The sequence below is a fragment of the Poecile atricapillus genome, chromosome 4 (genome assembly GCF_030490865.1).
Source record: "Poecile atricapillus isolate bPoeAtr1 chromosome 4, bPoeAtr1.hap1, whole genome shotgun sequence".
NCBI classification, from domain to species: Eukaryota; Metazoa; Chordata; class Aves; order Passeriformes; family Paridae; genus Poecile; species Poecile atricapillus.
Window position 1 is genome coordinate 63,248,763 of NC_081252.1, and position 23,281 is coordinate 63,272,043.

General features: G+C 40.4%; 1 protein-coding gene across 1 annotated transcript; it reads left to right on the forward strand.

The window, feature by feature from the left end:
- The first annotated feature begins 1,953 nt into the window (after positions 1–1,953).
- Positions 1,954–21,502, forward strand: WDR1 (WD repeat domain 1). Its single transcript, XM_058838003.1, has 15 exons — positions 1,954–2,207; positions 2,488–2,609; positions 6,688–6,778; positions 9,561–9,708; positions 10,941–11,121; positions 12,928–13,005; positions 13,691–13,771; positions 13,890–14,123; positions 14,930–15,017; positions 15,882–16,038; positions 16,683–16,770; positions 17,810–17,920; positions 18,399–18,572; positions 19,675–19,819; positions 20,105–21,502. Exons 1-15 carry the CDS (start codon positions 2,192–2,194, stop codon positions 20,212–20,214), a joined length of 1,824 nt encoding a protein of 607 aa, XP_058693986.1. The 5' UTR covers positions 1,954–2,191; the 3' UTR covers positions 20,215–21,502.
- The last annotated feature ends 1,779 nt before the right edge of the window (positions 21,503–23,281 follow it).

The following is a 23,281-nucleotide window of genomic DNA, read 5'->3' on the forward strand; positions in this document are numbered from 1 at the left end:
ACTGCAATACTGATTCTTCCTGCATTTGAGAATCCAAAGCTCTTCCCCAACCTGTTCTCCCAGCCCACAACGGAGAATCCCACAGGGCTCTCCCATGCCTGTTTTACAGGTCAGTGAGCCAAGAGCACCAAAAGCTTTGCTCTTTTTATATTCTGTACTCATATGATGGGCAAGGCAGTCCTGTCATACCCTGTCGTTCTAATTGGGAACGGCAGGAAGAACAACACGGACTCTCAAGGGAGTCAGAACAGGAGAGAATCTCTAGTTTATTGTTACAGCCATGTTATATAGACTAGTTCGTGGAAAGTACAGAAAGGAAACTCTTATTGGTTAGTAAAGTGCTACATTACCATCATTGGTCAGTGGGGTTCACCACCCCCCTGACCCTCTCCTGCAAGGAAAACACGGGAACAGACAAACAGCACCTGCAGGCTGTTTTCTGTCTTTGAGGATTGTTTTGAATCCTCCCATGAAATTCCCAGGCTAGCTTCTCAGGCAGGTCTGGCAGGCCATGGGGCCTGCAGCTTGCTCTAAAGCTAGCCTCCACAATACCCATCCATCCTGATGCTTTTTGCCTGTTTTATAGGAAAAACTCACTCACTTTACAAATGAAACAAGTTAAAGGGACAAAAGCACAAAGGAGCACATATTCCAGGGGTTTCTGCCAATTAGATAAAAACATTTTGCCTTGCTGTATCATGCAGAGCTGATCATACACGTGATTTATATTAATAGCATTGGAAGGAGAATTCAATTTATTCAAAGTTATACAAGAAACACGAAGGGCTGTACGCGGTTCAGCTTAACCTAAACAGACATCCAACTTGGCCTCAGGGGACAACTCAGGTGATAAATTAGCAGTTTGTAAAGCACCTCAGCAGCATGTGGAATTTAATGGCATAAGACTGTAGGATATTATAACTGTAAATATGTAAGGGATGAAGATAAGACCGATCTTAAAGGAAATACTGACTCTGGGCAGGAATTGCCTTCCCAAGAGCTCCATAAGAGGAGGAACTCGGGGACCTGCATAGTCTCTCCCGCAGGAGGTGACTACGGCGACTCAATCCCTGCTGACAAGGACGACGGTTCCGCAGCAAAACCAAAGCTCTGTCGCCGCAGTAGCGTAGGGCACATTCCCGGGGTCCCATCAGCGACCGCCGGGGCCGAGCCCGCACAGGGGCCGCGTTCAGGGCGAGAGCCACGGTGCAGAGCGGCGCCGGGAAAGGGCCGGCAGCGGAGGGGCTCGCCCCGGGCTGTTCCTCCGCACACCCGCGGAGCCTGCCCCTGCCGCCCGTCCCGCCGGGATCCCCGCGGATGTTCCCCCTGCCCGCCCGGTGTTCCCGGGATCCCCACGGATGCCCCCCCTTTCCCGCCCGGTGTTCCCGGGACCCCCGCGGATGTCCCCGTTGATGTCCCCCTTTTCCCACCCGGTGTTCCCGGGATCCCCGCGGATGTCCCCGTTGATGTCCCCCCTTTCCCGCCCGGTGTTCCCGGGATCCCCGCGGATGTCCCCCCCTTTCCCGCCCGGTGTTCCCGGGATCCCCGCTGACGTCCCCGCGGATGTCCCCCCTGCCCGCCCGGTGTTCCCGGGATCCCCGCGGATGTACCCGTTGATGTCCCCCCTGCCCGCCCGGTGTTCCCGGGATCCCCACGGATGTCCCCCCTTTCCCACCCGGTGTTCCCGGGACAGGGCGGTGCCGGCGCGCGCAGCTCCGCCCGCCGCGGTCCCGCCGCCGCGCACGCGCACGCACCGCCCCCCGCACGCACCCGGGAGCGCCTCGGCGGGGAGCGGCCCCCGCGCAGGCGCGGCGCGGCCGAGGCCGGTCAGAGCCGCCGAGTGGCGCCCGCCCGGCCCCGGCCCGGCCCGGCCCGCCCTGCGCGCAGCTCCCCGCGGGGCGGGGCCGCCTCCGAGGCCGCCCCAGCGCGGCCCCGCCGGGCCCGGCCGAGCCCACGGCATTTCCGGGGGAGGGCGCGCGGCGCGGGCTGGCGGGGAGCGGCGCGGCGCGAGCAGAGTTGACTATATATGGTCAAAGGCAGCGGAGAGCGGCGCGCGGCGCGGGCGCTTCCTGGTTCGCGCCGCGGGGCCGAGCGGGGCTGAGCGGCGGCAGCGGAGCCACAGAGCCCGGCCCGGCCGCGCCCGCCGCCCTTCCCTGGCCCTGCCTGCCGCCGCCGTAACAAGTGGGCGAAGATGCCGTACGAGATCAGTAAGCTGGCGGGGGCGCCGGGGCGGCGAGGTGGCGGGCGGGGAGCGGGGGCCCCGCGGGCTGCGGACCCTCGTGCGGCCCCGCGGGACGGCGCGGAGCCGGCGGCGCTTCCGAGCCCGCTGACAGCAACAAGTGCCGGCGGCTGCCGGCAGGGCGTGTGCCCGTAGCGGGGAGGCATTAAGCGCCTTCCTTTTATTTTGATTTTTAAAAAATTCATTTATTATTATTTTTATTATTATTCATTTTCTTTTTATCCCCTTTCTCCTTTTATTTTTCACAGAAAAAGTGTTTGCCAGCCTTCCGCAGGTTGAACGAGGCGTTTCCAAAATTATTGGAGGTGATCCTAAGGGCAACAATTTTCTTTACACCAATGGAAAATGTGTCGTCATCAGAAACGTTGATGTAATGTATCTTGATTTATTTTGGTTTCTAGCGTAAAGCTTTCTCTAAGTTGCATTTTGTCTTCCTGCCCTTCCTTTAACAGCCTGTGCTTCATTCAGTCTTGGTGCTTTCAATCGAGGTCACAGATCCGTGATCAGCAGCAGGGGAATAAGTAGAGTGCATGACTCAGGCATAAAAACCATAGGCAGCGACTGTAAAAACATGTAGAAAATCTCGGTAAAACGCGCAATTCTTTCCCTCTCCGCACGTAAACTGAGATTAAGAGATGAGAGACTGGTATATTCTGGTTGGCCCTGTTTATCTTCTTAGGTATCATTATTATGAAGTTGATTGCTGTGTTTGCCTAATAAATGAGTTCTTCCCTCTTCACTGTTTTGGACCTGTAGCCTGTCAGGGAAGCATTTAAATACTTGCAAATCTGAATCTTTAAATCTTCAGCTTCTTTCCCCCCACCCAGCCCCAGCTCTAGGAATCAAAACAGTTATGAGCTGCTGGACTCCATCACTAGCTGGGTGCAAGTTTTCAGCCCTGCTCACAGGGAATTTTGCTCATCGATTAAATATTAGAACGCCCCAATTAATGTTTTCAGTAGTGTGGAGGTTCGTGTTTGCTTTTTTTCCTCTGGTCCTAACTAAAAAAAGGTTAACAGAGTTATTTGAATGATTTCTTTTTAAAGATGGCATCCCTTTGAAAAGTGTGGAGGAAATGTTACATGTTTCGGCTATTGTTTTGCTACTGTTTTTTTAAAAAGTAAATTTCTTCGAAGTAATTGTTTGTTCTTTGGAAATTAAATTCTCCCATAGATTTACTTTGCTACTGCAGATTTGGCCTGCAGCAGGAAGAGCTATAGGGGGAGGGGCAGGACATACCTCTCTGGAATTCTTAGGTCTCCACAACAATGGATTTGTTTGTGGCTGCTTCTGTAAATCACCTTTGTAAACTGAGCTGTTTTCTCACCACCCCCACTATATTCAGGCATTTCTTCATTGTCGTGCCGTAATAGATAAGTACTACTAATAACTTAATTCCTTGCCGATTTCTTGATTGCTATCAGTTAAAACTCATCCACTTAAAACCAAAAGTAAGCTCGAACTCTGGATTCGTAGTGTTGGGATAGTGTCTTTGTAACAGTGTTTTGCTCTTGGTATCAAGAAAAGTTCAAGTTTCTGAAACCAGAAGCCCCAGTTAAACCCTGTAATGACACACAGTGTGATGAGAGGAGAGGGAAAAGCCACTCTGCTTACATTACAGTTTCTGACCAAGTCGTGAGTGCTGACCTTCTCCCTTGCACTGTCATTAATGCTCTTCTGACCCTATTTTGGAGGTTCAATTGGAAGAAAGCAATTTGCTTTACCTGAATGAGCTCACTGAAGATTAGCCCAGTCCAAACGTGAGCCCCCAGCATGAGCTGCGGGCTGTAGGGCACACGGTGACCTGAGAACAGGTGAGGAGGGATTGTGGGAGTTCAAACTGTTTAAACTCTCAAGGGAAGTTGAGAATGGAAGTCACAAATCCTTCAGTTTTATGGTGCAGTTCATGCTGACCTGACTGACAAGGGGAGTTTGCTGCTGTTAATAATTGACAGGTGACTACAGAATATATTGTAGCAATAACATAAAAAAATTACCAAAGCCTCTGCTGTGGCTCTTGTGCTGGAGAATGTTGCAGCTTGTAACCTGACTTGTAAGTGTTGCTGCTGAAGACAAATAGCTCCCACTAACACAGCTCGAGGTGTGGTGAAAGGAAGAGAGAGCTTTTTTTTCTTCCAGAATTTATAGTCTTCTGACCACAGCTAGGGATAGGATGGTCAGGATAACACTTTCCCAACTGCACTGGCCGTGGGAGATGTCTGTCACAAGACGTGTAACAGAAAGAATGTACACATATCTATGTTTACAGTTACTGTCCAGCGAAAGTCTTTAGAAACTACATCAGCAAGCTCCAAAAAGCTGAGTTTTCAAGGCAACATGTGTGTCCACTCTTAGTTAAGAGCTGTTCCTTCTTTGCCTGATACAGAAGCCTCTCTAATAGTTTGCAGCAATGAAATGAAATGCTAGGGGTCTGTGTGTAATCCCTTCATGAGCAGTTCTCCAATGGGTGGTTGTGCTCTAAATAAAAAAAAACACAGGTCATCAAAATGCAGTGATCACCTTTCTCCTTAAGTCTAAAGCTATCTAGCATTAGCTAATCAGATGAATATAGCATTCAGGGTTAATGCTTGATCTTTGAGCGTGATCTAGAGACTTCCTTTAACAAGAAGTAGTTCTGGAGCAATGCTGGAAAGGCTCTGTGAGAAAGACTAGTAATATTTTTAAGGTTTCATACTTCATTAATATTTTATCTTCATGGGTCTAAGACTACTTTGAAGCTTGGAACTGAAACTGCTCACTTTCATATGTGGTGGCTCTGGTTTCAGTGTTTGAAATAAGCCACATAAGCTCGCTGCTGGTTTAATCTAGGTACTACATTTATCCCAGCTCACACTATAATTTTCTCATTAAATATCTTTTTAGAAATGTTTTTTTGAGGGGTTCGGCTTGATAAAAAAAAAAAAGCAAGTTAGAAAACTTACTTTACAAGCAGAAACAATACTATTGAATAAATAATGTACAGTTTGACAGCCCTAACTTATTACCTGGTTTCTGGAATCTACTTAAATTTGTATCTTTATCTTTCATTTAACCCTTTAAGTTGGTCTCTCAGTTTAGTTTTGTGGACTCTTGGAGATTCTTGCTGTAAAGTAACACCTACCATGCCATTAATAACAACGTGGGGGGATTTGAGCTCCCTGAACATGTAGGTGATGCAGATATAGAATAGGGAAAACATTATCTTGTCTTGCTCAGGTGAAATCCAGCTGGACACAAAATGAAGAGGGATGTGCATGCTGTAAGTGCAGATGGTTATGGCTTAAGTAGAGCTGCAATTCACTCAAGCAATGTATGAAAGCAGGAATGAAGAAAGGCTCCTTTTTGCATGAGCAAGCTGTATTCTGTCTCCTGAGATGTAAGAGTACTGCAACAGCAAGAACTCTTGTGAGCAGGAGACTGCTTTCTAACACAGAGCGGGTGTTTTAGTTTTCCCTGATTGGATGGCTGAGTCATACCATAACATCAGGTGGTTTTCTGGTTTGATTGAATAAATCTGTATTAATTATAGCAGTTAAAATGGAATTTTGTTTTGATCATATGAGTCAAGTTTCTGGAGCTGGAACAAGCCTGTTAAATGGTAGAAAAACGTTTTTAAAGAGTCATGTATTACTTTTGTAGCATACACACACTATAACTGAGAGGGGTGTAGAATGACTTTTTGATACAACTAATTTGAAAGCAGTTTTTTGCCTTGATGTCATCCCTTTTTGATTTGTGCCTCTGTTGTGTAACACTACTGATTTACTGAGACACAGAGTTCATTTTATTGTCCAACCTGAAACATCTGAAAACATAGTTTAGACTGAAGAGAAAATTATGATGGAGTGGCACTGAATTTCTTTCAGAATTCCTGTACAACTCTTCATACCAGGCTTTTAAAGCAGATTGCAATTATCAAGAAAGAGCAAGCCTAGCACATCTCATTGGTTATTGAACGATTTTGGGTACATGGTGATGATTAACAGCCATGTGTTATGGTTGACTGCAGGCTTAAGTTTCATACTTGACTACAGTAGAATTTTAGATGTGTGCTGCAAAGCACAGCTCATACTTAGTATTCCGCTTGGGTAACTGCTTTATCCCTGGGCTAGCCCCAAAAAAGGAGAGCCTGATGCTTGGCCTGTTATTTTGGAGTGTTTTTCTACTGTTTGGCAGGTATTGGAGAAGAAAGGGTCATTAAGAGGAAATTCTTTTTTGTGTCAGTTGTTAGAAAGTAGTGTGTTGCTTCAGTGGTAGGAGCAGTGTTCTGCAATGTCTGCTGCACTTCTCACTTTAAGACAATTGCTTAATTTAAGCTGGAAAGCAGGGTTTGAGAGAAGGGAGTGCAGGGAGAAATTATGAATTTTATTGTTGAATTTCTGATTTCATTCCTTTGAAAAGGAGGAGGAACAACTTTGTAACTTTTTTTTTTTTCCCCTTTAAAATAGAATCCTGCAATTGCTGACATCTACACTGAGCATGCCCACCAGGTTGTAGTTGCCAAGTATGCTCCCAGTGGATTCTACATAGCCTCTGGAGGTAAAGTATCCATGCTGTTAAAGTTACAAACTTTAGCAGGCAAAACAGTAGAAACACTTCGTGTGTGCATGGAATATGCAGTTAGTGGGATGTGCTTTGGTGGAATTACGTACACATCTCTGAAGGAGAAATTATTTCTGTCGTTGTTCATCTAACCTTTTCCTCAAGGGAGTGAGCTTAGTGACATTCTTGGTCTTTTAAAAATGTGTTATTTCAATAAAGAAAAAACCTGGAAATGAACCCTGAACATTCAGTGTGATGAAGACTCGTGTAAATGTAACAGAGTGAAAAGTTATTTTTGAAATACAGGACTATTGTTTGTGATTTTAATAAACTTTGATACTTTATGGGCAGGGTAGGGGTTCTAAAACAGTGTGTACTCCATTCTTTTCCCTACTTCCTGACCAAATTTGGCAACATTTATGACTTTTGTTACTTTTTAACCTGAGCTAAAAAAAGCTTTCCTTGGCGAATTAGCAGGGAAAGAGGCTGAGTCTCAGTTTCTGTATAATGCGTGTGAATCAATAGTCTTGAGGATGTGTAACATGAATTTTTACAGTCTCAATTTCCCATATTATAGCAGTTTTTGACTACCAAAGAACTGAACAAACCCTTTTTATTAGAAGCTTGCATCACATAACTGAGTTTTTTTTCAGGAAGACTTGTACACAATGAAGAATATTGATAAATGCAATACTGTAACTTGTATTTCTTGCAAAGATTTGCAGCTAATATATAGATTTTTTAAAAAAATATTTGCCATTGTCAGTTAGAAGTGCTTTAGAAGCAAGTAATGTGCCCAAATACAGAGATATTTTCTGTGCAATATATCTGAAAATAAATCATTCTGAATATGAGCCCCTTAGAAAGGGAGCACAGATTCCTGCAAAGGTCTTAGTAGAACAGGAGTTTCTCTTTCAGCAGTTCCAAGGGAACTGTATTTTTTAAAATGTAAAATGTCCTATCCTTCTTGGTTTCCTTCATATCAGAAAGTTTTATTAGAATAAGTATTTTTGAAGTACTGGGGAACCTTTAAGAACACTGATAGCAGAGCTGGTTGTTTTGGGTTTTTTTCCCCTTTTCTCACATTCTTGTCTGAAAGGGACCACAGCCAAGATTTTCTTGGCTCAGTTTTGTGTGTGGACCATGTGTCAAATTGAATACCCTCTTAAAACCCAGTTTGCATTCTATATTCTACAAACTTGGCACTCTAGGTTTGTGTAGCACTTAATACTCAGAATAACTATCTAATTTTTTCTTGTAGTCTCTTTGATTTCCAGTCTTTTGTAAAAGAACAGTAATAGATACTGTGCTAGGGAAGTATTTGGTTGTTTTTTCTCAGAATTTTTGTCATACCCAAGTGAAAGAGTTTAGGTTGCAATATTTCCCTTAAAAAGTGTCTTTTGTATGTCATTTATAAATAGTTTTGTGATACTGCTGAGCATGGGGTCTGAGGATAGATGACCAGGCTGTTGAAGCTGTTTCTAAGTATAACATGTAAGATTCATTTCTCTGTCTATAAATCTGCATTAGCCATGCAGCCTGCATTAATACTTCGTGTGCTTCATGAGACAGACCTTTGGCAATACGTGTTTGGCTTTTATGGTAATTTCTCTTACTGCAGATGTAATAATGGGAGATACTGCAGAGTTAAAGCTCTGTGTCTTATTAATAGATGGAGGAAACAATTAGATTGTAAAGTCTGCATTAAAATTCTGCTTCAATAACAAATTCTCTCTATAAAATTCTCATTCTGTCCTTTTAGCAGAAGTGAATGGCCATGTCCCAAAGATTCAGGGTGGCTGTATGTTTAAATTTAATTGTAAAAATGCACCAGTAAATGGTGAACAGGGTTTAAGCATTCTGCTGAGGTGAAAGATGCATATTTCAGCATGTGGTTTATTCTAAAACAGTGGCTTTTTTTGAAGGGTACAATAAACACAGTCTTTGCTGTGTGGGTTTCATTAGAGATGTGTAAATTTGTCTGTGTATAGAACAATTCCTCCGGTTACAATCCTGCACCACAGTAATTGCTCTGAACAGCTCTTGGGTTTTACAGTACTCAGTGGAAACATTGAGCTAGGGAGCTTTCATTGTCTTAAGTCTTAAATTGTTAACTGCTTGTGCCATGTCTGCTGCTTTTGACATTACTGTTCCTGAATATTCTGTTGCACTAGTATTCCAGATAGTGCAGGCATCCACACCATTAAGCGTGTACGTGCTTCTGTATAGAAAAAGCACACTGACGTGCATGAATTGAGTTCTGTGGACAGAAATCTCTTTGTATGTCTGCATATGCCTGGTATTTGTATGCAAAACAGGTCTTTGAAGGTACAAATTGTAGTGCATCAACTGCTGGGCTGCTCCCTTCTTGTAGGTGTAGGGTGGCTTACTTTGCAGTGAGGTGTCTTGTAGCTGCTGGGCAGGGGAGCTGGGCTGGCTTGTACTTTGTGTAACAGATAGTACATACCAGCTGATAACATTAAAGTTTCTACTCTTACTGTGTAGTTTTTTCACATGTCTGCAAATGTTTTCTCCTTCTGTTGTATTTGATGCTGCATGTTTTGAATTGTAATATCTGGTTAAAAAACCTAATTTGTTGAAATGGATATAGTCTTCAGCATTCCTAAGTAAAGGGATTTGTAGTAATTGTAATAGGGTAAGGTAGTAGGTCTATAGTACAAGTGTTCAGTGTAGCTGAAAATCTGTACTCTGGCAGATTGATGAGTCATGTGACTGAGTCATGCTGGAACAATAGTTATATTCTATTTTATTATGGCAGATGTCTCTGGAAAGCTGAGAATCTGGGATACTACACAGAAAGAACACCTGCTGAAGTATGAGTATCAGCCATTTGCAGGAAAAATAAAGGACCTTGCATGGACTGAAGACAGCAAGAGAATTGCTGTGGTTGGAGAAGGAAGGGAAAAGTGAGTAATTCTTGTGTGTTGGTGTGCGTGTTTATGCATACATACATGCCTTTACTGTAAACCTCTACATTGTAACAAAGCAAGTTCCTTGCAGAAAGCTTTTAAAATACTTCAGTGGAATGAAGTCGTTGCTTTTTCCCTGTCTTGGCTTCAAGTTGTGAGGCTCTGCAGCAAGATTTTCACTTCACTTGTTGAACTCATGGTCTAATTCAATTGATTGAATAAGAGTTTAAAAAAAAAGTGATCTCATTTTTCTCTTTTGGCAACATACTTATATTTTTAGGCTTTATTATGGTAGTTTAATGAAAGGACAGCAAGCAGTTGTCTTTTACCTGACTAAATGAGATGCCCATATAAGTTTGTGTCCTCTATTTAATGTTCAAAGACTGTCAGAACTTCTAAAGCAGAGTCCAGACCACATAGTCTTATGCCTGAAGGGCTGAAAAGCATCATGTGGTGCTGTTCCCTAGTCCCCTGGACCATTGTTTAATCCCTGTCATGTACTGTGTCCTTGAAAGAGACTCTCTATCCTCCATTGCTCCATCTGCCCCTGGGTTTAGATACAATGTGAGTTTGCTCTCCTTCAAAAACCTGGCCAGCTTCCTGTTATGTGGATGCACTTTTCAGTCTGGAATATCATTGAAGGGATTCTAAAGAAGGCCTTTCAAATAGCAATGCTCTGGCAGTTTAGTGCCTAGGTATTGATTATACTGAGGTTTCTTTTTAAGGTGATTTAGTGTAAGAACTGTCAAAAATGCTTTTAAAACTCTTATTCCTTAAATCTTTAAGGAATAATATTTGTAAAAGTGATGGTACCCAATCTAGGCTAAATAGATAATTGTGATCCAGTGCCATTGTTACCCTAGCTTTCTGCAGTCTGTGTTGTGGCTAGGCAGATGGAGTAATTTACTGCTTTCTTTTATAAGCCTTATCTTAATGAGGAATAAATCTTGTATTAGTGAGGAATATACATCAAATCTCTGAATTTTAGAAGCTTTATATACAAAATCTGATTGTTTGTCCCCTTCAACAAAAGTCTCCTATTGAAGATTAGAATCTCTCACCAGCAAGATCTCAAATAGCCTTCAGGGAACTATGATGCGCTTGCATGAGATTAATGAGATGACCTAATTTCTTCTCTTTGAGTGCACTCAAATCTGCAGTTTGCATATGTTAAAGGAGTTAATGTACGTTCAACTTTTATGAATTGTAGTTATTGTGTGCTTTTCTAGGTTCGGAGCAGTGTTCCTGTGGGATAGTGGCTCTTCTGTTGGTGAGATTACTGGGCACAATAAGGTGATCAATAGTGTGGACATTAAGCAAACGAGACCATATCGTCTGGCAACTGGCAGTGATGACAACTGTGCTGCTTTCTTTGAGGGACCGCCATTCAAGTTCAAGTTTACACTAAGCGTGAGTTTGAGTGTAGATGTGGCTCTGTTGAACTGTGCAGTTTCCAAAAAGCTTGCAGGTCTTATCACAGCCAGCTGTTAAAACTGTTCACTTCCCCCCCTTTGAAGCATAGCTGGTGTCAAGTGGGTTTCTTAAAACCGTGTGTAACCAAATGTTCATCTCAGGACAAAAAAAACAAAGTAAATGATTGGCTAAAAAGAGAATCTGAAACACTTTTTCCAATATTCTTTTTTCATTGTCACTAAGCTATGGAAGGGATAAAGAAGGCTGTTTTATTGGTTCTGTTGATGCTTGCAAAGCTCTGTTTCCCAGTGCAGATGTGTAGAATTTCTTAAAGCTTTCCACGGTGCACAATTCAAGAAATCTGGTGATTTTAGTGGAATTTTCCCATCCATAAAGTGCTCAAATCTGAAATCCCACAACCACTTAGAAAGGGTGAGAGTTGATGTTTGAAAGCATAACTTGATTTCATGGAATGGGTATGTAACTTTTGTGGTCAGTCTTCTGCTTCCACATTCCTTTTAACTTAGTTTCTTATTCTACTTGTTACAATCTCTTAAATTAAACAAAGTCTGGAACTACCACCGTGAAGGTGTATTCATTGCTGCATAAGGCCAAGGAAAATAAAAAGCCACCAGCATCTGCAGCTCTTTTGATGGCAGGAGATCTCTTGCCTCAAACTATTGTGAAGTTATTGGATGTTATTGCAGTAGTAGATGCAAAATGTTAAGTTTGTATTTTAGTTTTAAAAACAGTGTAGTAAGCCTTTTATTTTCTTCCACGTGAGCCTTGAGTAGTCTTCATATGCTGACTTTAGTAAGGATTCCATTCCAATTCTAGAATAGGAATTGTTTTGAGCTCTGCAATCCAATGAAGTGATGTAGTTGCCTAATATATTTCTGAACTTAAGCTGATACTTGCATTTTGCTAAGCTGGTTCTTTTGGAACTCTGAAGTCCAAATTGCTTACCAGTGCTGCTTAGACTGGTATGTGATGCAGTCTTCCTTTTAAAGTGATAGTTGGGTTGATATATGGGATTCTGGTATGGGTTGTTGAGCCTGCAGTATCACTGGGGTGAAAAAAAGTATAGTTGAAGAAAGTAGGTTAGAACCTGCCTTCCATAATACTAAAAATAGTCTTCCAAATCTCTCTGCATGGGAGCTTTGGCCTCATTGTGGTGCTTCCCTATTTAACGTGTGTTTTCTAGTTTGCATGGTTTAAATAGTCTCCTACTTGTAAATAGTCTATTTGGGGAGCATACATCAGTCTTGCCTCATTGCTTCACAGAACTATCACTAATGCAGTCTCCCAGAAATGGAATAATGGAATTTCAGTAAAATAATAACTTATTCCTCATGCCTGTGCTTTTTTTTTTTTTTTCTTTTTTCAATGAGAAGGATAACGTATTCTTGTGTCTATAAAACTCACTGGGCAATGAACGAGAGTTGAAATCTGGAGAATGTTGCAGAAGAAGTCAGTGACCACTGGGGAAAAATCTTGTTTTTGCATGTGGGCTGCATCTGACTTTTTTTTACTACTTATCCCTGAAACTGGATAATCATTCTCCTGGTATGCACTGAGTTGTTATAACTACATCAGTAATGGTGTCAGTGTCTTCCCTGGACTGTCCTTGGTCCCCACGATTCTCTTCAGACAGAGGCTAAACTTGCGTCCTAGAAATTTTCTACAGCAAGCATCAGCTAATTTATGGTTCACATAAAAGAGAACTTCATTGTTACTAGATTGTCTTCTATGTAAAACGATCTTTCCTTTTTTTGTTTGCCAATTCTTATGCTTTTTCTACAGGACCATACACGGTTTGTGAACTGTGTGAGGTTTTCTCCTGATGGGAACAGATTTGCTACAGCTAGTGCAGATGGGCAGGTAAAAAACAAGGAACTCTTTATATTGATTTTAGCATAAAAGAATATATGAGAATATTTTCTTGTGCATTTTTGGAATAGGATTAGTATTGTAAAATCCGTGTTGCTTCTTTTTAATGCCAGGAGTTTAAACTTTTAACTATCCTCCTGTAAATCTATAATAACTGGTAAGTGGTAATAACCAGACTATTCTTACTCAGGTTTTTTCCCTATTACATCTCCCTAGCATTCTCCTACAGGTTATTTTGGCAGGACCATGTTGGACTTTTGGAATATGTATGTTATGATCCTGAAAGGTCTAACTGAAATACAGAATTTCATAGAGAGTAACCCAGCTCCATGTGTACTCCCTACTGGTAAGGGCAGGTTGACAATGACTCATTTACCATGGGTAACTTGCCCTTCTCAGAGGGCAGACTCCCATGACAGCTGTGATAAGCAGCTGCCATCACAGCAGGAGTTAAAACTGTAACATCTCCCAGAATTTCAAATGTCTGGAAGTACAGAAGACTTGCTGTGATTATTTACAATTTTCATCTCAGTCATTTAGTCTTAGTTATTCAGTGCAGCATTGCTTGTGCCTCCCCTTAAAAAGGAGTCTAGTGTACCAAAGTGTCAGACACTATATGGGTTTTTTTCTATTACTGCTTTTCGCTTTAAGTTGTATTTCTGTGTGCTTTTTTAAGATTTTTGTCTATGATGGGAAGACTGGAGAGAAAGTGTGCGCTCTTGGTGGAGGCAAAGCACACGATGGAGGTATTTATGCCGTAAGTATCACTCCATTTGTGCAAATGATCCATAGTGTTTCATTACCCAGTTAATGAACTGCAAAGTCTTGGATTAATAAATGCATTTACTGTCTTGTGGTGACATTTGTTTTTACAGATTAGTTGGAGCCCTGACAGTAGTCAGTTGCTTTCTGCTTCTGGAGATAAAACTGCTAAAATCTGGGATGTTGGTGCTAATTCTATTGTAAATACTTTTAACATGGGATCAAACGTGTTGGATCAGCAGCTGGGTTGCTTGTGGCAGAAAGAGCATTTACTGACTATCTCCCTGTCTGGCTATATCAATTATTTGGACAAGAACAATCCAAATAAGCCTTTACGTGTCATAAAGGTAGGTTAAAGTTCTGTTACATTATGAGTTTGTGCAATGACTCAGTGATTGAAGCTGTCAAGGTGGAATAGTAGCTATTGAAAAATAGCTTTGTTAAATTAGCATTGCCAAATGAGCTATGTGTGACTTTCTTGAAGTCATATGAATTAAGAAGTTCCTATTTACATGTGTGAGACTGTGCTTTGTGAAAATTCCCAGACTGATTATTTAATTTTAATTAATGTTATCAACTTATTTTTTGTTGCAGCTTTTAAGCATTCTTGAGATGAGAAAAGAAATAGAGCATAGATAGAAAACTACCAGTGATGGCTCATTCTTCCAGAACTAGTGTATTGTGGACAAGGTGATTAGGGTTCCCGTGCAGTCGAACTTTAATTTTAGGATTTAAAGAGTTCACTGACACAAGACTCTCTCTCACGGGAACTTACATTTTTACATGAACTAGAAACAATGTCCCAGATTTTTGCCATCACTGCTATAATTCTGGAAGTTGGTGTGGGTACATGACCATATTTAGTCCTCTTCCCTGAATCATAAAGTGCCTGAAAAGCAGTGATGAAAAGACTACAAAAGTATTTTGGCTCATCGGGCTAATAAGGACATCCATGGTGCTTATTGTTTCTCATCAAGGACATGGCAATAGCAGTGCTATAGCAGTTAAGTGACTGCACTGTAAAATAGTGGTTTTTATACTGGGTGACTTTTAATGCTTGTGAATAGCATTTTCTGAATAAACTATCATTCTTTTCAAATAGGTGTATGTATGTGTTAAAAATTACTCATCAATAATTATGTCCCATTCACAGGGTCATAGTAAATCAATTCAGTGTCTTACGGTGCACAAAAATGGTGGAAAGTCCTATATTTACTCTGGAAGTAATGATGGTCATATTAATATCCTTTATTTAATAGTGATACTTGTTCTAGTTTTAAAGTCTGAGAGTTCATTGGGAGAGGTGAAAAAAAGCTTTGCCACAGACAAAGTTTATTGTACACAAGTGAATATTTTGTTTACAGTTTATTTTGCTTTCCTCTAATACCTGTTTTACTAGCTGCCATCACACTTTTCTGCTAAATATAAGCCAGCTCTTAATTTTCAGTTGTTGCTCCTTCATGATAGATAGCTTGAGAGTATGGAGGAGCAAGTAAATATATAAATTAGCCTCTTGTAACATGAAGAAACAGCAATACATATTTTCCACTTATGACAGAATATGCAGAAAGTTACATTTCCAGCATTCTGAAGCTTATAGTTGCAACTACAGTCCTTTATCATGCCTTTAAAATGGTGTCATGTTGGCATAAACCCTTATAAATATAGGTCCTGTTTCTTTTCAGACCTGTAATACAGTGTGAGTAGTTAACACTGATGTTACCATATAACATGAGGGAAAAGCCAGTGTTGGAAGGGTTTCTAACTACCTTAAAAACTACTTCTAGTCTCAGACCTAGTGCTTATTATTCCAGTATTTGCTACTGTTTCTGGTAGGCCATTTAGCTCACTACAGAACATCAGAGTTTAACTTAATAAATATTATTAGGTTATCCATGGAGCTGGTAGAGTCTCCATTCCTAGAGTTACTCAAAACATTACAGAACCCTGCAGCTTGTTGTAGATGACACAATTTAAACAGCAGGTTGGACTAAATCTCAAGAGGCCCCTTCTAACTTTAGCTGTTCTGTCAATTATTTAACTTTCTATGGTGTGGAATCTGACTTCACCAGTATCTTCAAACATTCCTTAATTCTATTATGCACATTATTGGGATTCTGAAACTGGAGAGAATGATGGCTTTTCTGGGAAAGGCCACACAAACCAGGTTTCTAGAATGGCAGTGGATGAAATGGACCAGCTGGTCACCTGCAGTATGGATGACACTGTGCGCTATACCAACCTTAGCAAGAGAGATTACAGGTTAGTTAAAATGTTACCTTTTATTGCAGTATAACTATTTTACAGCAAGAATGTTTTTTTATTTTATATGGTAAATATAAATGCTGGAGTTTATTTAGATTTTATGTTGCCATGGAAACTGTGGAAATGATTGCGGTGCCAACCTTTTGCTTTTTTCTGACATTGAGAAATGCGTCCCAGGCTTTTCAATTTGTTTTATCCCTTCCGTGGGTCAGATGGAGACCTGTCTTGTATTGGGTGACTTAGTTAGGGGCTGTAGGACAGGTGTCTGCTTTGTGATTTGTAGATACCCAGGGATAGCGAAGATAAATGTAGCTAGGAGGAGTGTGACACAGCTGTTTCTTCATGGAAACCAGAATTTTAAGAATCCTGTTAAGATAATCTAGTTAGTTTAAAAATTAAACTGTAGTATAGTAACATTGACTTGCATTTCAAAGATGTACTACCTGATTGAGATAGTAAAGCTTTAAACACAAAACAGTAGGAAACTTTGCAGATTAGTAGATAAGAAAATTAAGTTATGCATGTTCTTGATGATTAGTGAGTGATTATTTGAATGGGCAATTTAAAATAATGGTAGACATAGAATAATTTCTTCCCTCTTTGTCTTTCCTGCTTCTCCACCTTTGCACATCCTCTTCCAGTGGCCAGGATGCTGTGAAAATGGATGTTCAGCCAAAATGTTTAGCTGTGGGTCCTGGTGGTTACACTGTAGTTTTATGCATTGGACAAGTAAGTATTAACATGTGGATTATAGACTATTGCTGTGTTAATAGTGCCATGTATGGTAACATTTACTGTGGGATTACCTTACACATCTGTACAATTTCCTAATTAGACCTATAGGGAACATAATTCAGCAGGATGCTTGATAGCCATGTCTTTTTGCATCCTGTACCAATTTCACATTTATGTACAGGTCTAAATTTCAGACGGTCCCTTGTGTGGATGCATCTGTATTTGTTATCAATACAGCTTTGTGCTGGAAGATTAAACCTCAGAGTTGTGCTCTTGCCAGATCTGTTAAGTGACACGATTTTGGCAAAAGGATGTTTTTCTCATGGTGGTTTTTTCTTTGCTTTTTTTTTTTTTTTTTTCAATTAATCCCACTAACCAATTAACTAGTGCTGTTGTACAGCATAAGCAGCTCTAGCTTGCTTGCTGCTAGTGTGCAGAGCACAGAAAACGGGAGACATTGCACCAAGTTTCTCTTGTATCAAAACATTATTAACTTCTAATGATTTATGCTTTCTGTGTGGGTGCTGGCATTGTGTTTGAGACATTTGATAGTGTTGTCCAAACCTGTTTTCATGTGAGTTAATCCCAGTTAACCATAGCATAGAACTGGATAGGAAATGGCCTTTAAAGTTTAACACCACAGCATTAACTTGCTACTAATTTGGTCCTGCTTCCCTCCCTTTAACTATGGACCAGGAAGGGAGTAAACATTGCTAAAAATACTGGTTTGTCCATGTTTATTTCATTTTCAAGCCAAGTGAAGTAAAGCTGAAGGCAGTGGAGAATGCCCTGCACTGTGTAATTTAGAACACATGAATACTGCAGTACAGCAGATTAGTCACCACATGTAGGCATTTCTTAAATTTTTATTTTTTTTTTTTTAGGAATGAAACTGTTCCCTTAAGTTGAGAATACAATAAACTTCTGAGCAACCAGAGGGGATTTGTATTTATGACTAAGAAATGTGGCTTAGTAATAGTTTTATTAGGTACTTGGAAGAGAAGTGTCTTAGTTTCTGGTTTTCTACTTACAGATTGTCTTGATGAAAGACAAGAAAAAGTGTTTTGCAGTTGATGACCTTGGCTATGAGCCAGAAGCTGTAGCCATTCACCCTGCAGGAAGTACAGCAGCAGTGGGAGGAGCGGTAAGGTTGCACTTCCTAAACTTGTACTGCTTTGAACACTGGAGCAAGTAGCAGAAGCATTTAATAGTAGTAAGTGTGTTGTGTTGAGAAATGGTAGGTGAAAATTTTTAACAGCATCACTATTAAAGTAAACTGTGTATTTGATGTTCGTGGGCTGTCATTCACCGGGTTCCACCACAATTGTGATCTAAAGTCTATTTCACTTCTTTTTGAATTGAATCTTCTTTTCTGTATTTTCTGTTTTGAAATTGCCAAATTGTTTTTTACACAGTGTGTTCTTGAAGTAGGCAAATTCTACAAAAGGGGTTTATTTACAGACTGGGTGAATTGTAGCCAGGATAAATGACATTTTACAGGTTATCTAAACCTTTTCTTAACATAAGCACTACTAGACCAAATTAATGCAAAAAATTTCAGAACTCTTTCTGTTGTAAAATTATTTTTCTACCTTTTTTCCTTCTTTGCTATTAATTTGCAGGATGGGAATGTCCATTTGTATTCAATCCAAGGAACCTCTTTGAAAAGTGATGATAAGACTTTGGAAGCTAAAGGTCCTGTTACTGACCTGGCATATTCTCACGATGGTGCCTTTCTTGCAGTCTGTGATGCAAACAAAGTTGTCACTGTCTTTAGTGTTGCTGATGGCTACGCGGTAAGAATTGTTGTAGTGAGAGTTGGCTTTGTTTAAAAGCAAATTGACTGACAGCTCATGTCTAAATCTGTTGTAGTGAAGTACATTGTAGCTGCTGAGGTTTAATTGTAAATCATTGCTGTAAATTTGATGTTTCTATGACTGTTTACCTGCTATTTTGGGCTAGTACTGGTGTTTACAGCAGCCTATATGAACCCTCCAGATTGTAAAAAGTTGAGGAAATGTGCAGCATAGGTTGGCTGCTGGGAAGGCACTGAAACCCATCTAATAACAAATGCATATTTAAAAAAGGGATGGAGATGAATTTCCACAGACTAGCAGTAGTTAAGTACAAAACGTTCCTTTGGATCTCCTGAACCACTAGTTCGTTGCTTAGTTGTTTATTAAAGGAAATAACAAAATGGATGCCATGTCTGTTTGAGAACTTGTGTGCATTTTTGTAAAATGGTCAAGAATGTAGGCTCAGTTTGATAAGAATCATGCAGTATAATAAAATTCAATGAAGTAAATAAAGCAGATTGGCAATAAAATTCTGCTGGCTCTGGCACACAGTTCCATGGTAAAGACTAAGCTATGGAAGGAATATGTTAGGGAATCCTTCTGTATCTGCCAATCTACTGTCTTGTAACCAAAAATAAAAAAATGGCAGTTTCTCCTTTTCAGCCCAAGCAGTCAATGTGTATCAGGCTGTAAACTCCTTAAACTTTGTCTGAAACAACACTGAAGTAAAAAGGCAGGATGGCATTCCACAAAAAACATTCAATTTTCTACGTAAAAATTTAAATAATTTTGCCTTGAGAAACATCTGTGGGGATTATTTTAGAAGCCTCTAAATTGCATATGCACTTAATAGATCAAGCTTTCATAGAAAAATGTCTCAGTAGGCTGATAAAATACAAACCCCTTTCATAAAAAAAACACTAAGTATTTAAATAAATCACATAAGATGAAGCCACCACTTGATTTGCTTTGTGCATCTGCACCTGAGATGTACATTGTCTGGAGTCTTGCAGTAGCATGTTCTGATGCTGCACATTGAAAGCTCATTCTTGAAGTAGCTTTAACTACTGGAATAACCCTGGTCTCCCTAATTTTCAAATAGGAGCATAATGTCTTTTACGGACACCATGCAAAAGTTGTTTGTATTGCATGGTCACCAGACAATGAACACTTTGCTTCTGGAGGCATGGACATGATGGTATATGTTTGGACTGTGAGTGATCCAGAGACCAGAGTCAAGATACCAGGTATGTTTTCTTCAACACAATACTTTTGAAAGATTCTAGTAGTTCTTGAAATCCAGCACTGTTTTGTAGACTAATGGTAAGCAGGCTTTGAATGTTCCCAAAGTAATTTAGCCTTTATTTTAATCTCTATCTAGCCACACTAGCTGGAAATATTCTGTTATTTTTGTAGTTACTTTTAAAATCCAGTACTAGTATTTAATGCAGCTCAAAATCATATTTGGAACGTGCTGAAGTTGTCAATCCAGCATTCCTAATTCTTTTCTGTTACTTTGCACTGCAATACAGATGCCCACAGACTACATCATGTAAGCGGCTTGGCGTGGCTGGATGAACATACTCTGGTAACAACATCCCACGATGCTTCTGTTAAAGAGTGGTCTATCTCCTACAATTGAAATAAGCCCCCTCTTTGGAAGGACCTAATCAGGGACTAGAACTACTGCAGTGGAACATAGTACTTCTCTTTAAAAATCTGTATTGGCCTCTGGGTCTGCTGTCATATCCTCATATCTTTACAGGGTGTTCATATCTGTAATTAAATGTACTTTGAAAGCTTTAGCGAGTAACAGTTTGCACATGAAAAGCACTTAAATTATGTCTGGAGCTTAACCTTTGTGCTGAACATTCCAGAGGCAACAGCCAAACAAGTTGGTGTGCAAGGTTCAGGCGCAAAAGATTCCAACTCAATCAGTTGTACTTTTCTAACCAAGAAACATAAGACTGTACAGCATGAGAGTAATACTTCTCATTTTTTCTAATTACAGAACATTTCTGTACTAACAGTCATAGTAAGAGTATTTAGTTGTGGTCTGAAACCAATCAAGCTGTGTGCAGCTACTGTATATTGCTTTGCTTCTCTATACTGCACCAAACTGTTGCCTCAGATTTTCTCCTCCAGATAAGAAGATGGGGTACATACATAATAAACTTTTTATGTATTTCATGTCAAATCTTTGTGGTTTATTTTAAGGTGGAAGTGTGGGATTTTAATGTACTTACTGTTGTGGGTATAATGTTTACAAATAATCGTTGTGGCAACTTGTTGCTTCAGAAACACAATTGTTGCTTTCATGAATTAAGACTGTCTCGTCATTTCAGTGTCAGAGAAAAAAATCATACTGTTTCAAAGATTAAAGATATTTTCTGTTTGAAGGAGGAGAAGCATGTTATTGTTTAAAAAAATGCAGTACTTCTACCACCTTTTGGAAAATACAGGAATTAAACAAAGTGAAGTGTTGTTATGACTTGAAGTGATTTTTGAGAAGATGGTGTTTGCTCAGTAAGTTTTATGCCTTTGCATGTGCAGAACAGTTGCATGAAAGCGTTACCTCATGCGAAAAGATCCCGATGTTGTGTTTAGTTCCCTTCTCACACTCCACAGTATGTTTAAGTGATTTGAAGCTAGCAGTCCCAACAAGGGTGGAGGAGGACACTCTGATGCAAAGTAGTAGGAAGATTTGTTACCATCTCTGATGGCCAAAAAGAATTGTTGCTGTCTAGAACCTTGGAAGACTTCTAAAAAAGTATTTTCTCTGCTAAATCTCTACCACCACCACCACCTTTCCAGTTGTCTTTGGGTTTTATTAAGCTTTCCTTTCTGTGTGGACTCGCGTGTTTTTTTTACCAATCATATTTCTAATGACACTAATTATACAGCAAATAAAATGCTTTTGCTGCTTCTCATACTGTGGCCTATTGCTCAATTGCTGAAAAAAAATTGCCTTGCAAAAATGAAATGTTGATGAAACATCTTTTGAAAAGGAAAAATGTTGATTTCTTTTTAGGAGTGGTGATCATAATGTCTCCTAGCCTACAAACCAACATCTACAGTGGAACAGTTGCATAGATTTTTTTTTTTTTTTTTTTTTCTTCTAAGAAGTGGGATACTTGGCACCATGGTTTCTTTGTGTTTACTGTGTCTCTCTATTACCAGTTTTTCATGTTTTTCTTGCTAACAATGCAAGGACAAGAGAAGTTTTGGAAAAGGATGCATTTGATTTTTTTCATAAGATCCAAATGAGTGGTTTTCTGTGTCTACCCCCTAAAAGTTGTTCTGCTGTTGCACAGGGACTAGCATAGCAAGCAATTCATCCATTGTTCCTGAGTCTGACCTGGAAGAGTTGCAATTGAATCTGATCAGTGGGTTCCTGTGGTAATTGAATCCCTGTTGTTTAAGTAATTGTGAATGGGAGGGGAAGGGGAGTTAAGCAGTTATCAGAGCTTCTGCACTATGCCTGAAAGGTATAGAATGAGCTATTTTTTGATTCCTCGAAGACCTTGTAGTACTGGTCCTGCGAAATGCCTGTTAGCCAGAAACCCTGCATGGAGATGTGTGTTTGGGTGGCGGTGAGGGTGACTGCTCGTGCTTCAGCTTCCACTGGATTTGTTTATTGGCATATGGCCTGAGCTAATTCCTTAAGACCTTAATATGGTCTTTGTCGTTGGCTAGAAAATCCTGACTAAAATCTGAAAATGTATTCTTCTATTGGACAAACTGTCATAGCAGAGGTTCATTGTTGATCCAGTGTACACACACCACAAACTGATCTGACTCTGGCTGTACGACTCTGAATCAGGCCCCTACATTACTTGTGTTTGCCCCAGACTGCAAACGTGCTACAGTCAAACCCCTTGGCCTGCCCTTGAACAGAGAAACAGGAAAAAAAGACAGGATTGTCTGTATAGATTATAGTGACTTCAAAAGGAAATAGTGATATTTGACATGAATGTGAAATCAGGCTCAGAGGATGCAAATTAAAAAAAAACCAAACAGAAAAACCAGCAAGTAACCCCACACCTTACAAAAAACCTCAAAGCACCTTATATGTTGCTATCTTAAGAGTTGTATTTTATTGTTAGTTCAAGCCCTGTTCAAACATAACTGCTCAGTCTCCCTTATTCTTGAAGGCTTCTGTTTTAAACATGAATATGCTTTTGAGCTCCTCCAGGCAGTTACTGGAAAGCTGGTTTCACTTCATCATGACAGTGAAAATGCAGCTTAATTAGGCCAGGGGTAGATTTGGAGAACTAATGTGACCAGTAATTCCTCACAAGGCTGTAATGCAGGCTTTCCTCTCCCCTCCCCCTTTAACTGTGATTTAATCCTGGATGCCTGTTCCATTTCTGCCACGCTTGTACAGCACATTGGCCTTCCAAGAAGCTGGTCTGTATAGTCAGCCAGAAATTCACCAGCAGCTGTTGTGTGGAATATCAGCAAATCCTAAATGCAATTCTTTAATTGGCAATTGGTAGAAGGGAAAAATAAAGGGCATCACTCATCTATTTGGAGATGGAAGTTGTTTGTTTTGTTGGACACAATAGAATTATGGATAGATGTTCTGACACCTCTGTTTCTCTGCCAAATGCTTTTCCTCTTAACAATTAGAATTCCTCAGACTGAGGGTAGCAGCCTTAAAGTCTTAATTTCATCAATATTTTTCTGAAGTAAAATACCAAAGATGT

Excerpts from the sequence above, each read along its gene's own strand:
- WDR1 (XM_058838003.1), top strand. Across the intron at positions 13,006-13,690 it reads CAGCTAGTGCAGATGGGCAG|ATTTTTGTCTATGATGGGAA; the intron begins GTAAAAAACAAG and ends TGCTTTTTTAAG. Across the intron at positions 15,018-15,881 it reads AAGTAATGATGGTCATATTA|ATTATTGGGATTCTGAAACT; the intron begins ATATCCTTTATT and ends TCTATTATGCAC.